This window comes from Haliotis asinina, chromosome 3 (genome assembly GCF_037392515.1).
Source record: "Haliotis asinina isolate JCU_RB_2024 chromosome 3, JCU_Hal_asi_v2, whole genome shotgun sequence".
Classification (NCBI taxonomy): domain Eukaryota; kingdom Metazoa; phylum Mollusca; class Gastropoda; order Lepetellida; family Haliotidae; genus Haliotis; species Haliotis asinina.
The window spans coordinates 19,367,760-19,389,369 of NC_090282.1; the positions used below are offsets into that span (position 1 = coordinate 19,367,760).

Below are 21,610 nucleotides of genomic sequence, written 5' to 3' on the forward strand. Positions count from 1 at the left end.
ATCGGTTGGTTAATGTAATTGTAATTTGAAGGGTGCGGAGTCACATACAAGTCGGCAGCGTAAGATAAATATACACATATATCCTTAGTGACCCGTGTCTATAATGGACTACATCATACATCGCTCTATGAATGGCAGCCAGTTCAAAAAGAATGCAAGAAAGGTACAGCCATATGTTTTACATTTTATCATACCGTTTCATTTCCTGCCATAAATTAACTAGCCGTGAAGATCTCATAAGAATATATCTTCCGTCAACGACGCCTGTCTTAAGTGGCGACTAACACGATCGAGTGGCCATTCATGTGTGCTAGGTTGATGCCTGTCGTCCCAAATGTGTAGATAGATGTTTATGCTGTCAATCACTAGGTAGTCTCTTCTAGACGCGATAATTTGGAAACCAGTCGGAAATAGCTGGGATATTGGCGTTAAACGTCAATGTTAGGTCTATATTGGCGTTAAACGTCAATGTTAGGTCTACATTGGCGTTAAACGTCAATGTTAGGTCTATATTGGCCTTAAACGTCAATGTTAGGTCTATATTGGCCTTAAACGTCAATGTTAGGTCTATATTACTTGCCTAAATAGACTATAAACACACATGTGAAGTGGGTGAAGTACACACAAAACAAATATAGGCGACGTGGTCTTTAAAGGATGCTGTAATGTATAGCCTGTGACACAGCACATGCATTCTAGTGCCAGATATTGTCATGGTAATATGCAGACACTATCAAGCAAAGATAACCACCCATAATCATAAACTTGTCTGAATCAAGCAAGACACAGCAAAGGGAAGCTCGGTTGTCCTTTGGGAAATCAAATCTACATCATGCTTCAAAGACAAGGAACTGTGGCCGGCCATATGTCCATTGCGCTTAGCTAAATGCGGCTTTATCTCATTTAACTAGACACCCAAGACTGCCTGCAAGTAATTGACATTAGTAAGTGTACAGTGTATATTCTGTTATTCCCAGTGAGGCTGTCACTGTGTATCTCGGTATGTCCTTTGAAAACCTTCCTATGGTTTAGCTCCAAAATAAAAAAGTAAAGCATAATAAAGCCATATTGTAACTTCCGTTTTGAACTTGCCCACAAGAAAGGAACGTGGCCATATTTACTGATGGTCGTTCTCAACAAATGAAATCGTTGGCATTTGAATTTATGAATTTGGGTAATAAAAGTAATGAATAGTGATTGAAAACAATGCGTCCAATTCCATTTAATAGCATTTTTCTATTTTTCTACATACATATATATACATACATATATATATATATACGTATATATATATATATATGTGTGTGTGTGTGTGTGTGTGTGTGTGTGTGTGTGTGTGTGTGTGTGTGTGTGTGTGTGTGTGTGTGTGTTTTTTTGTGGTACGGTGCAACTTAAACGTATCAGCCAATATGGTTTTAAGATCAAAACACTGCTTTTGGTAGTACAAAAAAAAACCAACCAGTTTTGAATGTCCGTCCATGGGGGAATGATGTTCTGGGGGATATACCTTTTGACTCTTGCCTCTGATACTCGTGCCAGTGATTACAGCGTGATATTTTCAACATACACGTGGATGGAAAGATGAACTCACGCTTATAGTATCGACCGAACATTAATGGTGTGGCTGCGCTAAACTAAGGGGATCACTGGTGTGATGATTCCCTGTTCCTCACAAGACATGTGTTGCAACACGTGGAACTAGATCACAATAATATTCATTTAATGATCATCTGAGATAAGTGGTAACACATGTGTGAAGAACGTCCACGATAACATAGGCTGCGGGTTGTTCATACTGCTCGTGGAATTTCGGAATTTTCGCAATTCCTCTTTTATTTCTCGTTTATGGTTAGATACATCAATCCGTAGCCACTTTCATAAATAACACGTGTCCTAAACCGAAGCGCTAGTAAACATCGTTAATTAAAGTGTGCTGCAAGGATACTAGCTGAAGACTTGGGATTCGAGACGTTTTAATGACTGCATTTAGGTGTTCACTCCTCGGGTTGTCAATCGCATGATTTATGAACGCATGAATTCCTCTAGAATGAACATACCCGTGTCAACTAGTATTAGTTCGCATGGTATTTTATCAAAGATAATCGATTGTTAGCTGTTTACGAAAACATTGAAATACAGAGAATTAGATGAAGGGATGTTGGTGCGTAGTTTGCTAAGAAACATAATACCAATGTTCCAAATAGCAAAAGTATCATGTAGTCTAACTTGAAACAGACGATGAATGTACAACCTACCGCACGACAAATGACAGATGCTGGTGCTATTGACAACAAATCAATTGCGGTCTGTCCGTTTAGCCTGTCCGTTATATCTCCACACACTGTGCTGACTTTTTATCCGCTATTAATTTCTATAAATATGATTAGACGTCAGGCACCCCCTAGTAAGGCAGGCTTAGCCTGCTGAGGGATCAGTAAAACGTATTGATTTAAAAAGATGAATAAGCTATGTCAAATGTTTGTCTAAGATGTACACTTCCACACGTGTAATCTCAACGGACTGTTGCAACAGTATTGACAGCAAATTACTGTCTAGTGCTGTGAATTTGATTTAGATTCCCCATGCTGCCCTAAATTAAATTACAGTCGCACTTTCCCTGATAGGCAGTGGTTTCGTCACCCACTGTGAGACTATTCTAGGGATTTTCACCTCCCTCTTTAGCTCGGATTTCATTATATACACAGTCCTAAAAACTCAGGTCGATCTGGAACTTAAGCAAGTTTGCTGAGTTAAAAACTTAGGTAATTGTATTACGACATTTTTGTTCGGAGTTGAGAAGTGTAACTGCCTCTAATAAATTGAACTTTTTTGTGGGACAAATTAAATATTTTTTTTGCGGACGAATTGATTTTTTTTTGTAATATCTATAAACAGAATTTGTGGCCAGTAGGACGATACTGAACTATTTCCTTGAATAGAAGAGTTAAATGCTTCACTCAATTTCTTCGGCACTGGGCAGGGTTGGAATTACTTCAATGACAGAAGCGGTATTTCGGTATTTCGTGGAGTCGGTGAGTTCGATTGATTTGTCAGAATGATACAAAAACGCCACTTTCTGTATGGGCCATGCGCGCTGGGAAAGACCAGGAGGCTTGCTAATCCCAACTGTACCATGTCGGGTACATTAACTGTTAATGTCTTTCTGAGTCCGTTCCAAAGGAACTAGGGATAAGACCCTTTAATGATGATAAGCACTGATAACCGTTTAACAAATCTTGTTGCGTTGCGTATATGTATTGGCATGGGTATTGCTAAAGAACATGTTAAGACAATTCAATGTTCCTCGTAACGCCATAACCAGTTGACGTGATTCCACTGTAAGAGGTAATGAAACTCAGTGGTGAATATGAGCGTAAGAGACAAGTGTCTGGTGTATTTACGTACACCGTAGTACGTACGGTGTGCGAAGTCAAAGTTTATTCTTATTAATCAACTAATGATGGAAGCCCTTCATTTTTGAACGTCTTGATATACTTGTTACAGTTGTTTCATAACCAAACCTTGTTGCATTTCTTTGTTCAAGGTTCAGTATTCATGGTCTTAGTAAGGCTTCCCCAGTGTTTCATATTGAAGGCATTTCACAATTTGACAGATTGTTGACACAAAGGACACCGCTGTATTAATTTGTACCATATCTACCACATGGCTTGCCTTTGCGTGTGTTTGTCATCATGTCACGTATGAGCAGGATACTGTCACATTGCTGTTTAAAAGTGTCTTATAGAAAATGCGCATGGAAAGGTCGACATTTGAATATTGACAACGATTTATGACGATTATGAATATTTCTGTTTGTATAAGGACACAATATGTTGGATACAATAACGATATCAGGAAGGTACAATTGGCAGTTTTAGTTTGCTGTTTGCCTGTCCTCTCTACGATAGAGCGAGCATTAAATTGATGCTGCTGTGTTTGCTCAAATGATGGTTGGATTTGTTTACCGTAACATACAAACTAGAATTTACTATCTAACATTTTTAACACACGAATTCGTTGAATATTTACGCACAAGCATTCGTATGTACACATCTAGGCTCTTATCTGAGTAAGAACATAGCTGTTCGTCAAATCAATATGGCGGCGTGTTTGAGTTGTCCTACCTGTCAGTCATCTCAAGAATAGAACAAACATCCGTATATTTTGAAAATATACATTATTCGTTATCATAAAACTACTGGGCAATTGCAGTGGCCGGTAAGAAAGCTATAAAAATATATCCTGGATGACGCGAACGCCTTTAGAAATCAGTGACTTAAGGCACGTCATCGGCTCATGACCATCTTATGAGAATGGGATACATAATGTAATGAGGATTGTCTACATAGCTATTAAACATGGCCTGTTCCTACAGAAACTACTTTCCAATCATTACAGAGTGGGTCTGAGGAAAGACCCCGACCATAGACCAGTGTCTAGACTGGCCACTCTGCTTAAAAACTGCAGATCAATAGCAACAGTCACGATTAGCTTTCCTCTACATGGGGCAGAAATAAGGCCCGGTACTCGTTTATATGCTTGACATGTTTCCCTCTCCTGCAGGGGTTCTGCTAATTCAGCAAGATTTCGAGGGATTGGAGTGTAAAGGCCGTATACATACTAATGGTGTTAGCGAGAGTGGTGCCAGTGGTAGAGGAGGTGGCTAAACTTCGCAGGGAGTGGTTGATGAGGTCCTATATGGATGTCTGTTAGGGCCTTAATTACCACCCCCAGTAGTATGTAGCTCACCCCCAGGACATTGATTTACGTGATTGTATTAATTTATGGACGTGATGGAATAGACAGTTATCATGAGAGTCAACAGTAAAGTCAAAAACATCGATCTTCACCTTTAAACATAATCCTTAGGGCTGTTCTATTAGGATTTTCATCAGTTTGGCTATACACTTCAGTGCAACAATTATCCCTAGAAAACGGTGGTGGGTACTGGAATATAACTGTACAGTTAAGCAAAGTATCTATGAAATGTGGCCATTAGGATTACCTTCACACAGAGCGCAAAGAATCATGGAATCCCAAGGGGAGGTATTAATAGCCACATTAATAAAAAGGATTCTAGCGACTGACACAGTTATACCTTGATTTCATGGGTAAGAATCTTTAAGGATTCTGATACTGCTTTATCAAAAGATTATGTTTGATAACGTACGAAAAAGGATCATATGACACATTTGGTTTAAAGCGATATATGGTTTTTTTTCAAAAATAGAATTTGATTGATTCCTATAGACTCGTAAGAAACTTACCACAATGTCATTGAAATGTACATGTTAATCTCCCTTCAGACAACCGTACCCAAAAGGTGTGGCAACACATACAAATGGAAAAAGGAAACGTTGCGCAGGCAAGACGCCGTGCCTGACGCAGTGACAGTTTCGGGAAACAAATTCCTTCCTGTCGTTTCAAATTTCTTTCATCAACATGGAGCTGATGGAATAGTGGTGGACTTTACTGCTTGGACTGAGACAGCTGTTCGCCATACTCGTTGTGTCGCCATTTTACGTGCAATGCTGTAACAACCAGGATTAAACGTGTACACCAGATTGACAAAAAAGTTGGGGCTATGTTCGAGAGTAGTTTGTGTATCGATCGTCTTGTTGATCTAGTTCTCACCGGAGCGAGGTATGGCTACAAGCTAGAACTGACATAAAGGCGAGTGCAGTTTGCACAACTCTATCATCTATTGTAGCATTGTAAAATCAATATGGAAGTATTTGTCGCGGAGATCATAGCGCTCTAGAAAAACGAAATGCAAAAACAAGTTGATGTTGACATTTAAAAAAGTATTGATATGTAAGTTACAATACAATTAGTCTTAGAATCCGCTATAGAAAAGAGCTATACGAATGAGCTCATTCTTGTTCACACTCACAGACATTTGAGGTATCTGAGTAGCTGAGCTAGATGGGAACTAATAAGGGAATGTTGTTGATGCCTGTTGTTGTGTGAAACAAGGAACACCTGGGTTTAGAACACCTTAGGGTCTTGAGGTTGTCGGGCCAGTGCATTAGACGTGCAGTAGTGCGGATATTCTCTGCTGGCGATACGTACACACAGTCGTGTTATGTTACGTAATCTGATATTAATGCTTCCGGTGTTGGTACTTAAAGTGATATGCACAGTCGTTTTTACATTACGCCATCTGATAAAATATTTCTGGTGATCGCACGTAATATACATACTTCCGTATGTAATGTGATATACATATTTTTGGCGAAATACGTTGTGTGATATGCGTACGTCTTGTAATAATACGTAATGTGACATACACATTATCTTTCATGTTAGGTCATACATGACATAAAAAACTGATAATATAAACATGCTCCACTTTATGTTACACCATTTGATATACCAGTATAGGCTTTTGGTGGTTATATATTAGCTTATATTCCACAAAGTTAGTCACGATTTATCTAATGATAAAGCGGAATGAATGTTTGTCATGATGACATAGTGAATGTATAGCATCGATTGTTTACTGGGTTCCTCCATCCGTCCTGTTTGTCACACTGTGTGGTCATAGACAGTCACGTTCACAACACGTTCAGCGGGAACAGTGAGATACTAATCAGTGACGTTCCAAGAATTAGACCCATAGTACTGGAAAAGACTCATCTATTTCGGTCGGTAGGATTATACATTACCTAAGTCTTATAGATCATATTCCTGCTGACGCCTCTGTGTCGCCATTGCCGTGGAAATGACAGGTACTATACTTTGTGCAATGAAACCAGTGCTACGTTCCTAATGACTTTATCTGGCGACAAGACGTACCGTGTCACCGGGCATTTGACTCGCGGCAAGACGTACCGTATCTTATTTTCGATTATCTAGCGACAAGACGTGTCTTTCTAATTATCATTTATTTAGCAACTAGACGTACCATTTTATCATCCTTTATTTAGTCACTAGTCGCACCGTCCTCATTTTCATTTGTCTGGCGACTAGACGAGCCGTTCTTATTACCATTTATCTAGCGACTATCCTTTTGGCATTTACCCAAAGAATAGACGTACCCTTCCCACTATTTTTTTATCTAGCGACTAGATGTACCGTCCTCACTGGCATTATATAGTGACTAGATGTACCGTTCCTGTTGCTTCTCATTAACGGTAGATACTGTCTAGCCTAATGTCGTTCTGCAGTAACATGGTAATGTTCATCAGTGTCAAGGAATCGGGGTAACTGCTCCAGAAAACTGGACTGTGCCAATGGAAGTTCACATACATGAGATTTGTGAATAGTGCCTGAGTTACAAAGTCTGCACTGTCCAACAGTTCAGTACTGAAGGTTAATCACAAAAAAAGGAAATGAGTACGTAACTGGACAAAGTATAATGAGACATCCACACCATCGGTTGGAAAACACAAGAGTATATCCCTACGTCGACTTCGACTAAATAACACGATGCCAAATCCCCTGATTAGGACATCTGCTATCCATGTACAAACGCATAGACGAGAAATCTGTTGCGAAAATGTTGGATTTTCAAACATGTACAACTCGTCCACAAATATACTTCAGTGCATGGAATTTACAACAGATAGAAGAAGGCACTGTCTATACTACAAAGTGGATACTTTTACATAACGGAGACGTTGAACGCCATGGTGACAACGTAGCACGACACCGACATCGGGTTTCTTGGTTCTCAGTCCAATCTCTTTCATCGTGTTCTGTACAGTTTGACCAGATATCCTCTGAAGTCCAGGCACTGTGGCTGTTGTGCTCTCACCCGTGGCAGTACGATCACGCAAATGTTGTACCCGGATGTACCGATCTTGGGCTGCAGTGGTAACTCGAGGTGTGGCTGTGAGCGGTCTGTCATTTGTTATACCTGTTTGGCTGCAACGAGCTGAAACCATGATATCTTGCTAAGACTAACATCCAGACGCCTGACAACAGAAGACTGGTAATCCCCAGCATTCATTCTTTCAATGGCGGTGGGTAATAATAGATTTCAATAGGTAATTAATAGATTTTTCAAAACTACAAATTGCCTATGCGTTGCTTTTTGGGGATAGTATATTATACGATATCTCCGCATGAGTCTAGGACACCTAATACGATGCGATACGTTTTCTCTGGATACGTCTCGTTGTCATCTAACTACATTATCTTTAAGTCTGGTTCGGAAACATCTTAAATTACGCATTGTGCTATATGAAATTAGAATTCATATCTCTTATCGAATGGTCTTGCTTTGGCTACCTTTTTCATGATGCGTACAGCATTGCATTATAGTCATTTAACGACATTATAATAGATAATGGCAAACTATCAATACACAAATGCTTCAGGCAGGCATACATACGCTTCTTTATAACAGCTGTCTGCCTGACAATAATTTGTATCGAAACCACGCATCACCTGAATGAAGTGGTTCATCCTTAACGTTTGTCCTCGTCTGAATTTAAAACGTCTAAAATGCCACTCAAAAAAGACAATATTATAGATGAACTGTACAAAAATGCAGTTATTCTATGGGCGGTTATTTGTATCTTTCGTGGCTACAACGTTGCACTGTGGACGTCATACGACCTAAATCGATACCTCAACAAAAATGATGTCACAATTTCTATATTCACCGTCATGATATCATTCTAAGCACATTCTGTGTATGTGTCGGTACGTACCTTACAGTGAGGCCATGTCTACTGCTGAAACAACTCTTTAGGGGTAGTGTGTATGATCTTAACTAATGATATTAGTACCGTCAGAGGGAATTTACAACTTGTGATTAACTTCTTCCCTATGCACCTTTCAACCTTGTTGAATTGGACACATCTCAAGATATACAACAACTTGGAATGACAACACAGAAATATAGTGCATCAATATTGTCTGGAGACAAAGCTGCCATTCCTTGTGTTGAACAAAACATTCTGCACAAGCTGAACCCGTGACTCGGTGCAAGTGCATTTCTATCACTGTCCCTAGTTTTTCAGCTGCACCGCAGCCACTTACAGCAGTACCCTTGCAGCATGGCCACTCCCATACAGACAATAGGCACAAGAGGGAGGTCACAGACACGTCGACCCACCGACACGAAACGAAAATATAATGCGCAGATAACAGTTGATATGCCCAATCAGCAGATAACGGTTTATACTTGCACGCTTGTGTGTATATCCTTGTAGGGACTCGTGAACCCTGATTAAGGTCATTCTGTTTCTGTATGAAAGCTGCCATAAATCGTTAACCGAGAAATTTATTAATCTGACAAGCAAAGGACATTTACTATGCTTTTGACATCAACTGAATCAACCAACACGTGAAGGTAACAGCATGGACAAAACCGTAAGATAATCTTGCTGCGGATCAGTCGACCTTCACAAAATCGCCATGCCATAGATAGGAGATGATAGGAGAATTCCTCACGTTACTTGCGCAGTTTATTACAGGAACACTTCACACATTTTACCATCGTGGTGATGTTGTTCCACTAATACCTTCATTTCTACTTAATGGCTGGAATACTGAGAGCGGAGTTTGACCTGTGTGCAGTATGTATGTTGAACTTTGTACTGAGTGTGGTGAATTGCTTTCTGGCCAATCGTTGTTTTTGCGGGTCATTAATACATAATGAAATAAGCAGTAGTGTTGATCTCAACATAGCATGTGTCGGGATAATTGGATAGCGGCTTAGATTGATATTGACATACACTATTGAATGGAGAACGTAATTAAAGGCAGTGGTGCAAATTAACATCAATTGTGTATCTTTTGAAGAGAGCAACAGACATTCAGGCATTAAATACTGTGACAAATGCTCACCGAATACTGTACACCAAGTTCACTGTGTACCTTACACAGTACACGTCGTATACTGTACACCATACACATTGTATACCGTACATGATACAGTCCTGTTACACCCACCAGCACATCCATGGAGGTACAATGTAGGTACTTTAGATTATCTTGCTAAAAGTAGAGTAGATTGTCCACATGTAGTAGTTGATGGTCACCTGGGACGCAATAATCGCAGAAAAAGTCACATTGTCAAATGCACCGGGAGCTGTTCCCTACAATTGGAACATTTTATGGCAGGTCGCGTACTAATTCTGGCAAAAGTAAATGACAGTAGTTCCGCAACGTTTTTGAAACTTTCACATCGCTACAATGGGGAATAGGTAAACACGTCTTTGTCGATGTACCAAACCACGTGCACAATATATTATGACATTTTTAAGCATTGTTAACATATCAAAATGTTTGGCATCTATAATTCTCGGTAAATTGTTACCATGGTAATTTTTTTCCTATGTCCCTCTAAAGTGTAAAATTGGCTTGATAGTACACAAATTCGCCTTGCTCAATAAAATACAAATTTCTCCACTTTCCTTACTTTGACAGTTTGATTACTCAGTAACGATTTCTTTCCGATAGAAAAAAAACAACAACAAACAATAAGCACTTTTATTGTACAAAATAAATCGAGGCAACAAATTTCGAGTTGGAACCATCTCTGAATCATCGTATTTCAGTTTCGAGTAATCTCAAGGATGTTCCTTACAACACTTTTGGTGGGACGAAAGATCTCACAGATGGCAGATCAGCACTGCATTTGCATCGGCAACTGCGCCCCCCTTGACGCTGCGTGCTCTCAGCTCTCAAGCGCTCGTATACGTCACTGAAATGTTATTGCCACCATGTGGTCATGTGGTTGCAGGTCGGGTATAGGACAATCTGCCATAAACTGCCTACAATAAATCAGACCTCAAGGCCTTACACGCCATAACTGGACTATGGGTATATTTATTAGCATAGCGGAAGGTACGGCATAATAGTTCAGAGCGTCGTATTCAAACATGTGTCGATAAGACATTACTGAGCTATGAAAAATGTTTAGAGAGATTTGTAGTAAGCAACCTGCACAATCTTTAGCTCCCTAACATAACACTAATTAGATCCTTAATGTGTGCAAAACTGTCTATGACGCAAATTATTATCAAAATACAAAGAATTATGCATTTGAGCTAACACTTAAGGCAACATTTGTATCAATGATGTACTAACTTTATGCTTGTTACATGCTGTATTTATGTGGTCATTCATTTGTATAAGTGATGTACTAACTTTATGCTTGTTACATGCTGTATTTATGTGGTCAAGGGAAGGGGGTATATATACTCTTTAAAAAGTAGGGGAACTGTACTTTCAATGTACGATTGTCGAAATTGGGAGACATATGGGACTGAATCAATGTTGATACAAAAATAATGGATGTTTTGAGAATGCATCACCACATGGATTTCATTCAAAGCACAGCTGTTCGTTCAGTTATCCCCTTTGTCAGGTGACTGGCGTATGACACGAACATTTTAGGTTTACACATTTTCAGTTAGAAGTGTGTGATTTGACCTGCCAGAAAAGTGTCAAGACTTATAATGACACCCCATGCACGTGTAGGAGGCTCCCACGTTGTGCACGTGCTTTCATTGCATTGTGTTTGCGTGTGGTGATAACGTGAAGTTCAGGTTCCCCCACGTTTTTGAAGAGTATATATCAGAACTTCAGCAGCCGATGCTTGTAAAAGGCGACTAACAGGATCGGGTGGTCAGGTCCGCTGACTTGACTGACACAATTCATCGTATCCCAGTTGCGTAGATCGCAGCTATTCATATAGCTGGAATATTGCTGAGTGCGGCGTTAAACAACAACCAAACCAAAATCTTGAGGGTTATAAATATATCGACACTCGATGCTACAATTCAGCACTTTCTACAGAAGCGCAGATGCTTACTTTCTGAAAGTGCATTTAACACGACCCATTATAAACATCACGTTAGTCTCAGTGTAGGTGTAACAGTGCCGCTGTTGCCATGAGGCCTATCTGGAAAGGCTGATAAGGATCTGATGCAGCAAGTATTATCACATTTCACAGTTTCATTGCCTGGCTCTGTTAACAGATTTAAAACATTCGCTGCTTACAAAGGTTGCAGTCGCATTTTATGTGTCAGGACAACTAAAACCAATTGCTTCACAGTTCAGCCTGACAATACGTCTCAGTTAAAGCGAGGACTTCTGAAATAGTTATCTGATGTCCTATGTGCTGATAGGAGACGTAGTACATTTAAGGTAATTAAATGATTGAATATGGATGACGTGATTTTGTTGCTGTCACCCTAACGTATTATTTCTGTTAAATAGTATTTTGTGACACCCTTTTGTGACATGCTTAACCAACAGTGTCAAAACTCCACGAGGTATCACACGATTAATATTGTAACTGATGGCAGACTTCTTCTTAAAGATTATCCATATAAGCACGAGTGAATATACACTTTTGAACGTTTCTTTTCGCTGAAGAGATAAATAGACTCTGGTAATGAAACTGTATCTATGACAGTAAACCGACGTGTCACCCAGCAGGACTGGAATGGTTCGTAGATTCAATAGTGTGGGTCTTCGTGAAATGCAAGAAGTTTGGTTGACGATCAGCTTCAGAAACATCCATCAGTAATGATGAACACATGCCCCAGAATCAAATCTAATATTCTTCCCGTTGCATAAAGTTATCAAATAAAGAACGAAGCACTCACGTCACGCAATAAACTGGCGATTTACAGTCATTGTTAACATTGTTAACACACGTTCATGATAACGATAACAATAGCAACAATACATTGTCCAACTGTTGACCATGTCGAGTCGCAGAGCAAACACAGATAATTACACCAATTGAGTCTGTACACAGGTATGCGTGAACAGCGTTCTAAATATGTTAACAAAATCATCACCGGTATCAATTATGTACAAAGACCTGCCGAACAATGAAAGCGAACTGCTTTGAATGACATGATAAATGACATTATGTCTTTTATTCATGCTAAGTATGAAGGAAGGGTCATCAGCACTAAGGTCTTTTGTTCAGACAGGATTAGCAGATTCAGGTCTCTTGAGATATTGCTTAGTCCACATCAATGAGGCTTAATTAAGTCACGGCGGTGATTGTCCCACCATGTTCTTTCCTCGGCACTTCGCGGATCCCAGCATCCGAGTGTAGGTGTTATTGTGCAGAACATTCTGCTTACAATAAACCCCACACCTCCAAGTGGGATATTGTCCGAGCAAAGGCTTCATCACATTCCTCCTCGGGGGGTTGACTGATTGACCATCCACATCTGTCAGCAGAAAGGCCACGGCCACGTGTTAGGATCCATGTGTTATTAGACCTGATCCCCATGAAACGTGCAGTAAGAATTGATCATTTGTCGACGTCAAGGACAAATGTGACGTCATAGTTTGTTCGCAACTAGTTTGTAGTTGTAGAATGTTCCCTTAAAGCAAATTTCAAAAGTCGCTTGGATTTCGCATGTATATGTAGAAATCTGTAAATCGACAAGCCGCGATGTCTGATCTTATCCATTTTAGACAAATTGACTGTCTGGTTAAAAAACAGAACTACGGAAAAGCCTTCAGGTCAGACGAAAATCAAAGAAAATCACTCGTCTGTTTTTTTTTTCTGGCGTGTTTGAGACTTGTCTTATAAGGAAAACGTTATCATACGACGGAGGTTGTTGCACTAACTTCATGAGCATGACTTCAAATTGTAACACAACATTTAAAACAAACAATGAATACCCACAAAAACACAACATAATTCAGCCTAACTGTCTTCAGTTTAATGAACACGAACACATGAAAGATGAAGACTGAAAGTCAAAGTGAACTAATTTGAACCTGTAATGTCTCGGGTTGATTGATCACGGCATAGTTCGACCTCATCCTTGCTTGTTGCTCGCCAAGGCAGCTGAGCATGGCGTGTTCTCGACGTCTATGTTTAATTAAAGCCAACCACGATATCCACACGTGGTCGACCCCTCTCTGAGACGCCATGACAGCTTTCCAATCATGACAGATAGGCCCTGATTCAACCAAGAACTGATTAAACTGTTATTGAAGGCAGTGCAAAGTGTCCATAGACAATCTGTCCAAGTCTCCTCGACAAAGGCTGGTTATCCTGACAGCCGTTCCAGGAAGATGCCAATGCCACGAGAAGCCAAGGATAGCCTGGCATCAATAGGAGCAAAGAAGCTCTATTGTATGGGTTAGACTGCCTAATAGCTCGTAGGGATTGGAACAGGCATGCAGGTTTTTGTCATAACGGTAAATTATTCCTAAGAGGATTTTAAAGAACATAGAGAATAATTTGATAGCTAAAAGCCCCCTTCGACCATTTTGTCACATGTTAGTTGTGACTAACGACCGTATCAAGCGGATACGTGTCTCTGTTAAGTATACGGAGACATAAGACAAGATATACATGTCTTAAGGTGCTTTGCCCTGTCAGTCAACTGTCAGGACCACTGCAGCTTGGGAATTTGGTATAAGAGGTTCGTGATTGCTATCTGCCTTGTGTGCAAATATATAGCGATGCTATCAGCTGCAACTGCATTAGAAGTAAACAATTTTTAAAAGCATCCAAACCGACCTTATCATTCGCACATTGTGCTCTACAACGTACCAATCTTACGGTAAACGTGTATGTGATGAAGCAGGAGCTCTGGCTGCATACCAGGTTAGAAGTTGGACTAGCGCTGATGTCCCTAATCTTTACATAAATCACGATCAAGGGTCTGGGGTCGACATTGAGTCAAATACCATTGCAATCATCTCGGCTTGTTTCCTTTCAAGCCAAAGTTTAAAACTGGAATTGATTGAATTATGTGGAAGGCATGTCTCTTGTGGATAGGGTTAGGGTCTATGCAGTTATATTGCAGAAAATGTGTGATAATTCACTATGGAAGATGCATGGTCGATGCATGATAATATACGTGTACTCCAGTTTGGGAATAGGCGGTGTAAGTAGTGCCAGTGTAAAACAGACATATACGTAAGCAAATGCTAGCTTCATACAAATCAATAATTTTGAAACAGGACAATGTGTCGATTATTCTGTGAAATAGATTACATAGGGAGAAAACGAAAAGCTGTTTCGATATGGCTTATCATAATTTGTGGCCCCATTCCTTCAAGATTTTACTCACTATCATGGTACGATTGACACGATGACATACGCAACGTATTAAAAGTGCTGCGAACGGGTTGGGGTGTAGGGGGTGGGCTGTCTTAATTGTCTGGCTTTTCTAATAGGAACACAGACCCACGGACATAAAATATGGCAAGGGTATTTCAGTAAAGCCACATGTATGAGCGCACATTATTTACTTCGTACATGTTTTCTCTGTTGGGGACATCGTGGGTCGGCCATGATTCTAGTACATGGAACGTGGTTGAGAGTGACGTCCTAAAAGTCCACACTAGGTCATACGACATCACTTTACGATTATTATCCCCCATATTTCACTGATGGGATGATTCAGCCTTGTTATCAGGTCGGGGTTTGTTTTAATCTTCTGCTGTCAATGACCCAGACACTCTACAAATCACACTCCACGTAAAGAAGCATTGACAGCGGAAGACTCTGAGGCTATGCGATAGAGAAACACCGGATTTCAAGCTACCTTTAAATAGTCCATCAATTTGTGGTGAATACATAGAAACTCATCCCGACTAATCCATTGATGGAGGCTTATATTCGTCCAGTCGTATACAGCAAAGGAGACTGTAACGATGACCGTGGCAACACCAATACGTCAACGTTGCCCAGCTCACCCATCACGGAAAATTACTTCCCGTCGGGATGATTTTCCCTTTCTTGTATATCCTAGTTAGCCATCACCAACTTGACGCTAGCTTTCTTGTGTGTTTGTGTAATACAGCGAACTTTATTCGATAACAAATGTGATCTCCTCGTGGCAGCTTGTCGTTTGTCTTTGGTGGCAACCATGGCATTTTCCTGAGGATTTCACCAAGGAAATATTTCTTTCCAGCAAACAAGTGATTGAACTGTTTTTTTCTTCTGCGTCTCCGTTATTACCTCATTGCGGTGTGCTACACGCTATTGCTTATTTATTCCGGGAAGCTCCTGAACACTATACATGCTCCTTTCTTTAGGAATTACGCCTCTTTCGCCAGTGATATATCAATGACACACAGACAGGCTATTTGAACACATATCACTCGTCTTCTTGTTGGTAAGGAAGACACAGTGACACGGAACAGAAAGGAGGAAATTCTTGTATACAAGTGTCATGTTGTGTTGTTGTAAACTGTTATTGATAACAATGGCAAGTAATCGTGGGCCTTGTTTTGGAGTTTTGTGTGCAGATCTATATATCGCCAAAATAAGGAACATCACCAAAGTTCACACTGATATATGTACAAAATGTAATTGATGTTTAAAATGTTTTCTTTTTCAATGAATAAAATTGATACAAGATTAAATTAAACTACCATTACATTGAGAAACGAAAATAATTTAACTACACACTGACATAAGTTTAAAGGAACATACGAAACAAAATCCATTTTATCGTGAGTTCCAGACCAAATCAGTTACAAAATTAGGCTACAAACAATAATTTGAACAATTTATAGCATCGCTTGCAATTTCATAGCTTCAGAGAGCTCTCAGGAAACGGAAATCTGGTTGCCTATCGTGAAAATTAAGATTTCCCAAAACAAATATACTTCAAAACTAATCAACAAGTTTATGCTGGTATAAGTCCTGGTACAGTCAGGGCGGTACTGTAGATGGCATGCCAGATATGAGATAACCCATGGAGTATTGTAAATCAATGTGCAAACGTTACAAGAACGCGAGCCAGTGACGGTTTACCATTACGCTTCCTGGCAAGCACGTGCTAATACATCCCTATGGAAGAACATAGTCAGCGTTGTTTAACACATGGCTAAATAATCACCAAATAAAACAGTGTATTGCCCTCGTGAACCGCTGTAATAAGAACCTGCCGTCCTCAGATAACTGGGGTACGTTCGTGGCTAGGATTTGATCTGAAAGGGTTTTCATTCATAGTTACTAATGATTGTTCTGTTTTTCATTTGAAAGACCCAAGTGACATAACGTTTAATCGTAAAGTGTTTAATGGATCAGGATGAATAAATATTACGTTTCAGCATGTTCACTGCATGTGCACAGTGTTATGGTGGAAAAGTTGTTTCGCCCGGCTAGATAATCATAGGTTTCTGCTTCCGTAGCTTTTATAAAAGCGGAATGCCTAACATGTAGTGTTACATGATTATGTTCAGCAATAATAACTTGGTTTAACTAACTGGTTTAAATGTGAGCTTCATTTCAAGAAGCTAAATCATATTTCTCTTTTCAGTGTGTACCAAATTCTCCATAACAATATATTTTGATGTAAGTCATGACAGTCATGTTGGTCCATTTCCATTTCAAGCCATTTCTATTTTATGTGTTGGATGTCTTCGTCGGGCGCTTTACAATTTGCTTTTGTATGTTTTGTTTAGTTATTTGAAATGATAGAAAGTGAGGGTGAGGGTGAGTGAGCTTAGTTTTACGCCGCACTCAGCAATATCACAGCGATATGGCTGTGGTCTGTAAATAATCGAGTCTGAACCAGACAACCCTGTGATCAACAGTATCGATCTGCGCAATTGGGAACCGATGACATGTGTAAACCAAGTCAGCGAGTCTGACCACCTGATCCCGTTAGTCACCTCTGACGACAAGCATAGTCTCCTTTTAAGGCAAGCATGGGTTGCTGAACACCTATTCCACCCCGGATTTTCACGGGTGATAGAAATCAAGATGATGATTATTTAATCTGTAAAAATCTACTCCTATGTGGATTTGCTTTTAATTTTTACACGACTGAACTTGCCGGTATACATCGGCAAAAAACGTTTGGACACATCGTTGGATACTGTGAAGATCTTCATTCATTCCTGTTTCTGGCGGGATGATGATGCAGGACCAGATATATTTTTCCGTTTGTTTTCAAGCTGTGAAAGATTCCTGACGTTACAGAGATCTTGTGAATTTCGGAAAATGGCAGTGTGGAAACTGATATTGTCAACGCTCACTTCCCGAACGATAAGTGATAATGACCGTTAATAAAAAGGTCCTGATATCCTGTGTTTCATGTTTCAACCTTATTGATACACAGCGGATACAGAAAAGAAAGAAGAATTCTGTTTCTGAATTATCGACAGAAAGTATATAGCTGAATCCCAAGCCAAACTACATATTATGAATATGACCTCAACGCCACATCTGCAGGTGTTTTTTACATGCATGATATACCATGTGTTTCCCCGCTTACCGTCTCTGTCGTATGAAGGGGCGACACAATATCCTGTTAGTTTTATCATTATTCAACATGGCCGTGTACTTTCAGATGATATCTTTAAAACATCTATCACTGATCGACGTTTCGATTTTGACATTAAGGCCTTGAACTCATTCATTGGAAATCGATCTAACATGTTCACCTGAAGAATATATTCACTTTTACATGTATTCCTTGGGCACATTAATAATTAGTACACGTATAAAGCTCCACCTATATATATTTCCCATGAGTAAAAATGACGTACAGGTATGGCCTGTCCGTTATTAATATTGTACTAACTGTCTTACCGGTAAAATGTATCATCTTTCCAACAGAATCTTGACGGAAATAATACCTCTTACATCTTCGCGGAGATGTTGAATGTTAGGTTAACGCAAAATCATAGATCCAATGAACAGTAAGAAAAAAATTGTTTATCTTCTCCAGACCAATCTTGAGTGCCATGCTTGCATTCCTTCGCTTCCTTTATAAGATCATCAACGTCTTCCAATGAAATTCGCTGCCCCCCGAGGATAGACTCGAACGTGATGACATGGTATGCACACTTTATTTGATTAGTCTGCCAAACGGATGAATGTCTCATTCTCTCCATGTCCACGACTTCACTGGAAGGTTACGCCAAGCCATGTCCATCATGAAGTCCAAGCCAACAACAAAGGGCCATAACTGTGTTATTAAGTCTAAATATAGCTAAAATTGAGATAGCCTGCCGCTCCGACACGGTATATAACAAAGACACAGACAAACCTCATCCTTTTTACTCATCCTGGCGTCTTTTTCATGATGGCGAATTTACATTAACTATCGTTCATCCATTACCTTCATATGTGGTTGGCGTGTAATTCTCTCCAAGGATGAAGAGTTGCCTAAATGAAGGCACTGATTGGCCCTTAACTTCCTTTCGTCTAGATTTCGTCTTCATTCATTTTGTATTGTGGCCTTAGGCTACAGTTCTTGGAAGGAAATTGTTTATTCACAGGTTGGTTAAATACTTTTCAGATAAAAATAAAAATTGACAATGGGTAGCCATTAACTAAGAGGGGCGGTTCAACAACAGGGTTCTGAATGGGCCTAATTTGATTTTGGGGTTATTTTTGTTCTGATTGTTTTTCGGACTACGCATTGCCCTTCAAACCAAACCATCAAGATACGAAACGAAGTTACTGAGAGGTGCCATTCGTTGACAGCCAAACGACCTTATATTGTTCCACGTTTATCGGGTTCTCCGAGGTAAAACGTTGGATTAAAACATGTCACAACGTTGTTATCTGCCCGTAATTAGAAGTCAGGAGGTGGTACTCACACTTGTGATTCTTTTTTTCTAGGAGAAGGACAAGGGCAATAAACACTGGCAACGGAATCTCATAATCGTCAATAGCTTTTAAAACGTTTTTGCTGTCAGCAATTACAGTGCTCTTTCTTAAATTTGTTGTAATTTAAAAAAGAAAATAATGAGAAAAAAACACCCCAAAACAAAACCTCCCATCATTTGGTTTGGCATTACAGGTACTAAAGCATACCACATTCAGCAACTCAACGATCACATATATACAAATAAGGAAGGTATGTATCGCACTTGTCTTCTTCCTGCAACCTTGGACGATGATATCCTTTGCTTATAGAGTAGTTTACAATGCCATGCAATCACCGGTTTATTGACGTCCTAGTTGGTTGGTTTGGAAATGTCTAGGCTTGTAATAAATCACCGGGAAACAGGCATTCCATTCACAAGTGCTCCTTCAAACAGTGAGCTCTGTGGATGAGGTTACTCATTTCTGAAAAATGTAAAGTTTGGCTTTGCCATGATACGTAGTACAGGTTTCCTGTCTGGATAAGCGCCTAGTTAACAGATCAGTGGAGTGCAGTCTTTAAAGAATACCGACACAAACACGGAGTCCACGTGAAGGCTCTACATAGCCTGTAAAACCCATGTTATTTCTTTATTGAGACCACCGTGGGAACAATTTAGTTCTCGAGGGCATGTGTAGATACTAGACTGGCGCAGTACACGGGAGAGATGTATATACTGTGCATCGTCTCTAAAGACAAGGCGTCAGTGGTTTATCAACTATAAGAGGTGACAGACGGGAGCATGTACAGTGTTGAAAGATGCCAGACCTTCTTGTGATTGTTAGGAAAAGGTAAAGAAATGAGGTAAGCTTACCTGAAGTTGCTACAGGGATGTATCACCCAATTTCCGACCTTCCTATGTCGCATCTTCTCTTTCAACAGAGCGTTCTTATTTCCAAACAGCTTCATTGCGAGTTTATTGTCCGATGGTTGAAAGAAAGTTAATATCTGATCCTTTAGAAAAGTTGTTGGACTGGATTTATTGTCCCCGGCGTTACTGTCTGTGGAATTAGGGAGTAATTCCTCCTTCGGTGTCCCATACAGACTGGTTTCGTCGCCAAGAAATTGCACCTTGTTCTCATTTTTGTAGTTGATCTCCGGACTTAAATAATCACTGTACACAGAGTCATCGTCCGAATCTAGAGTGATGGTTATGGAAGGGTTAGTATTGTTAGGTTGTTGCAAACAAGGCATAGTCGCTTCTGACTTTTCTTTTTCTGGTTCTGCCTTTGACCCGACATTGAGTCTTTTCAGTTTCAAACTTGGCACGCGGCGTGAGGGCCTAGGTGGCGTGCCGTGCGCCATTGGATGAGGCCCTGAGCGATGAGCACTCCCATTGGCCGGCTTGCAGTACTTGACGGAATCGGAGCGGACCAGTTTAGGGGAAGCCATGTGCGCTACCCTGTCTGCCGCCGCAGCTGCCACACTGGACGAGGAGTCCTTCCGCCTCTTCTCAGAACCCTGCCGGTGGGGATACTCTGTGGGCGAATTGCTAGATCTCCGCACTAGGGGAGAGGAACGAGGTGTAACGAGTTTGGGTGAGTCTTCCAGCGAGCTGTTGCTCCCGTCAATGTCCCTCTCTCGGTGCAGCCTCTCCCTCTTCTCGTCCCTGTCCCGACCCCTCCCCGGGCTGGCGTCCGCCCGAAGGGGGTCGGACGGCGGGGTCCTGGGACCAGACATCTGGTCCACAGACGTGCCTCGGTGGATGTTCCTGTCAACAAAAGGAGAATCGATATAAGAAGCTCATCCAATTTGACCAAATATTGTTCTACGATACGCGGATTAGGGCAACACTTGGACAGACCAACTAATTATAACACACGTAGCCAGTATGGTAGTCGTGCGGGGTTGGATTTCATAGAACAGTTGACGAATTTCTCAGACTGGAATCGTGAAGTCCAGTAGGTGAGAACTCACACCACCTCACTGTGGAATAGAATAACACAATCGACCATCCAAGGGAAATCAATATCGGACTGGAGAGACGCAGTCCATAGCTTTACATATCGCAAAGCACTTGTGATCACTGACTCTTGGTCTAGCCAGAT

At 40.4% G+C, this 21,610-nt stretch overlaps 1 protein-coding gene across 1 annotated transcript in view; it reads right to left on the minus strand.

Annotated features, from left to right (window-relative positions):
- The window catches only part of LOC137277617 (potassium voltage-gated channel subfamily H member 7-like), a 147,115-nt gene that overhangs the window by 43,042 nt on the left and 82,463 nt on the right, over positions 1–21,610 (minus strand). The window contains exon 2 of the mRNA XM_067809433.1: positions 20,377–21,273. Within this exon, the coding sequence (XP_067665534.1) occupies positions 20,377–21,273 (897 nt within the window). The remainder of the gene's footprint in view (positions 1–20,376; positions 21,274–21,610) is intronic.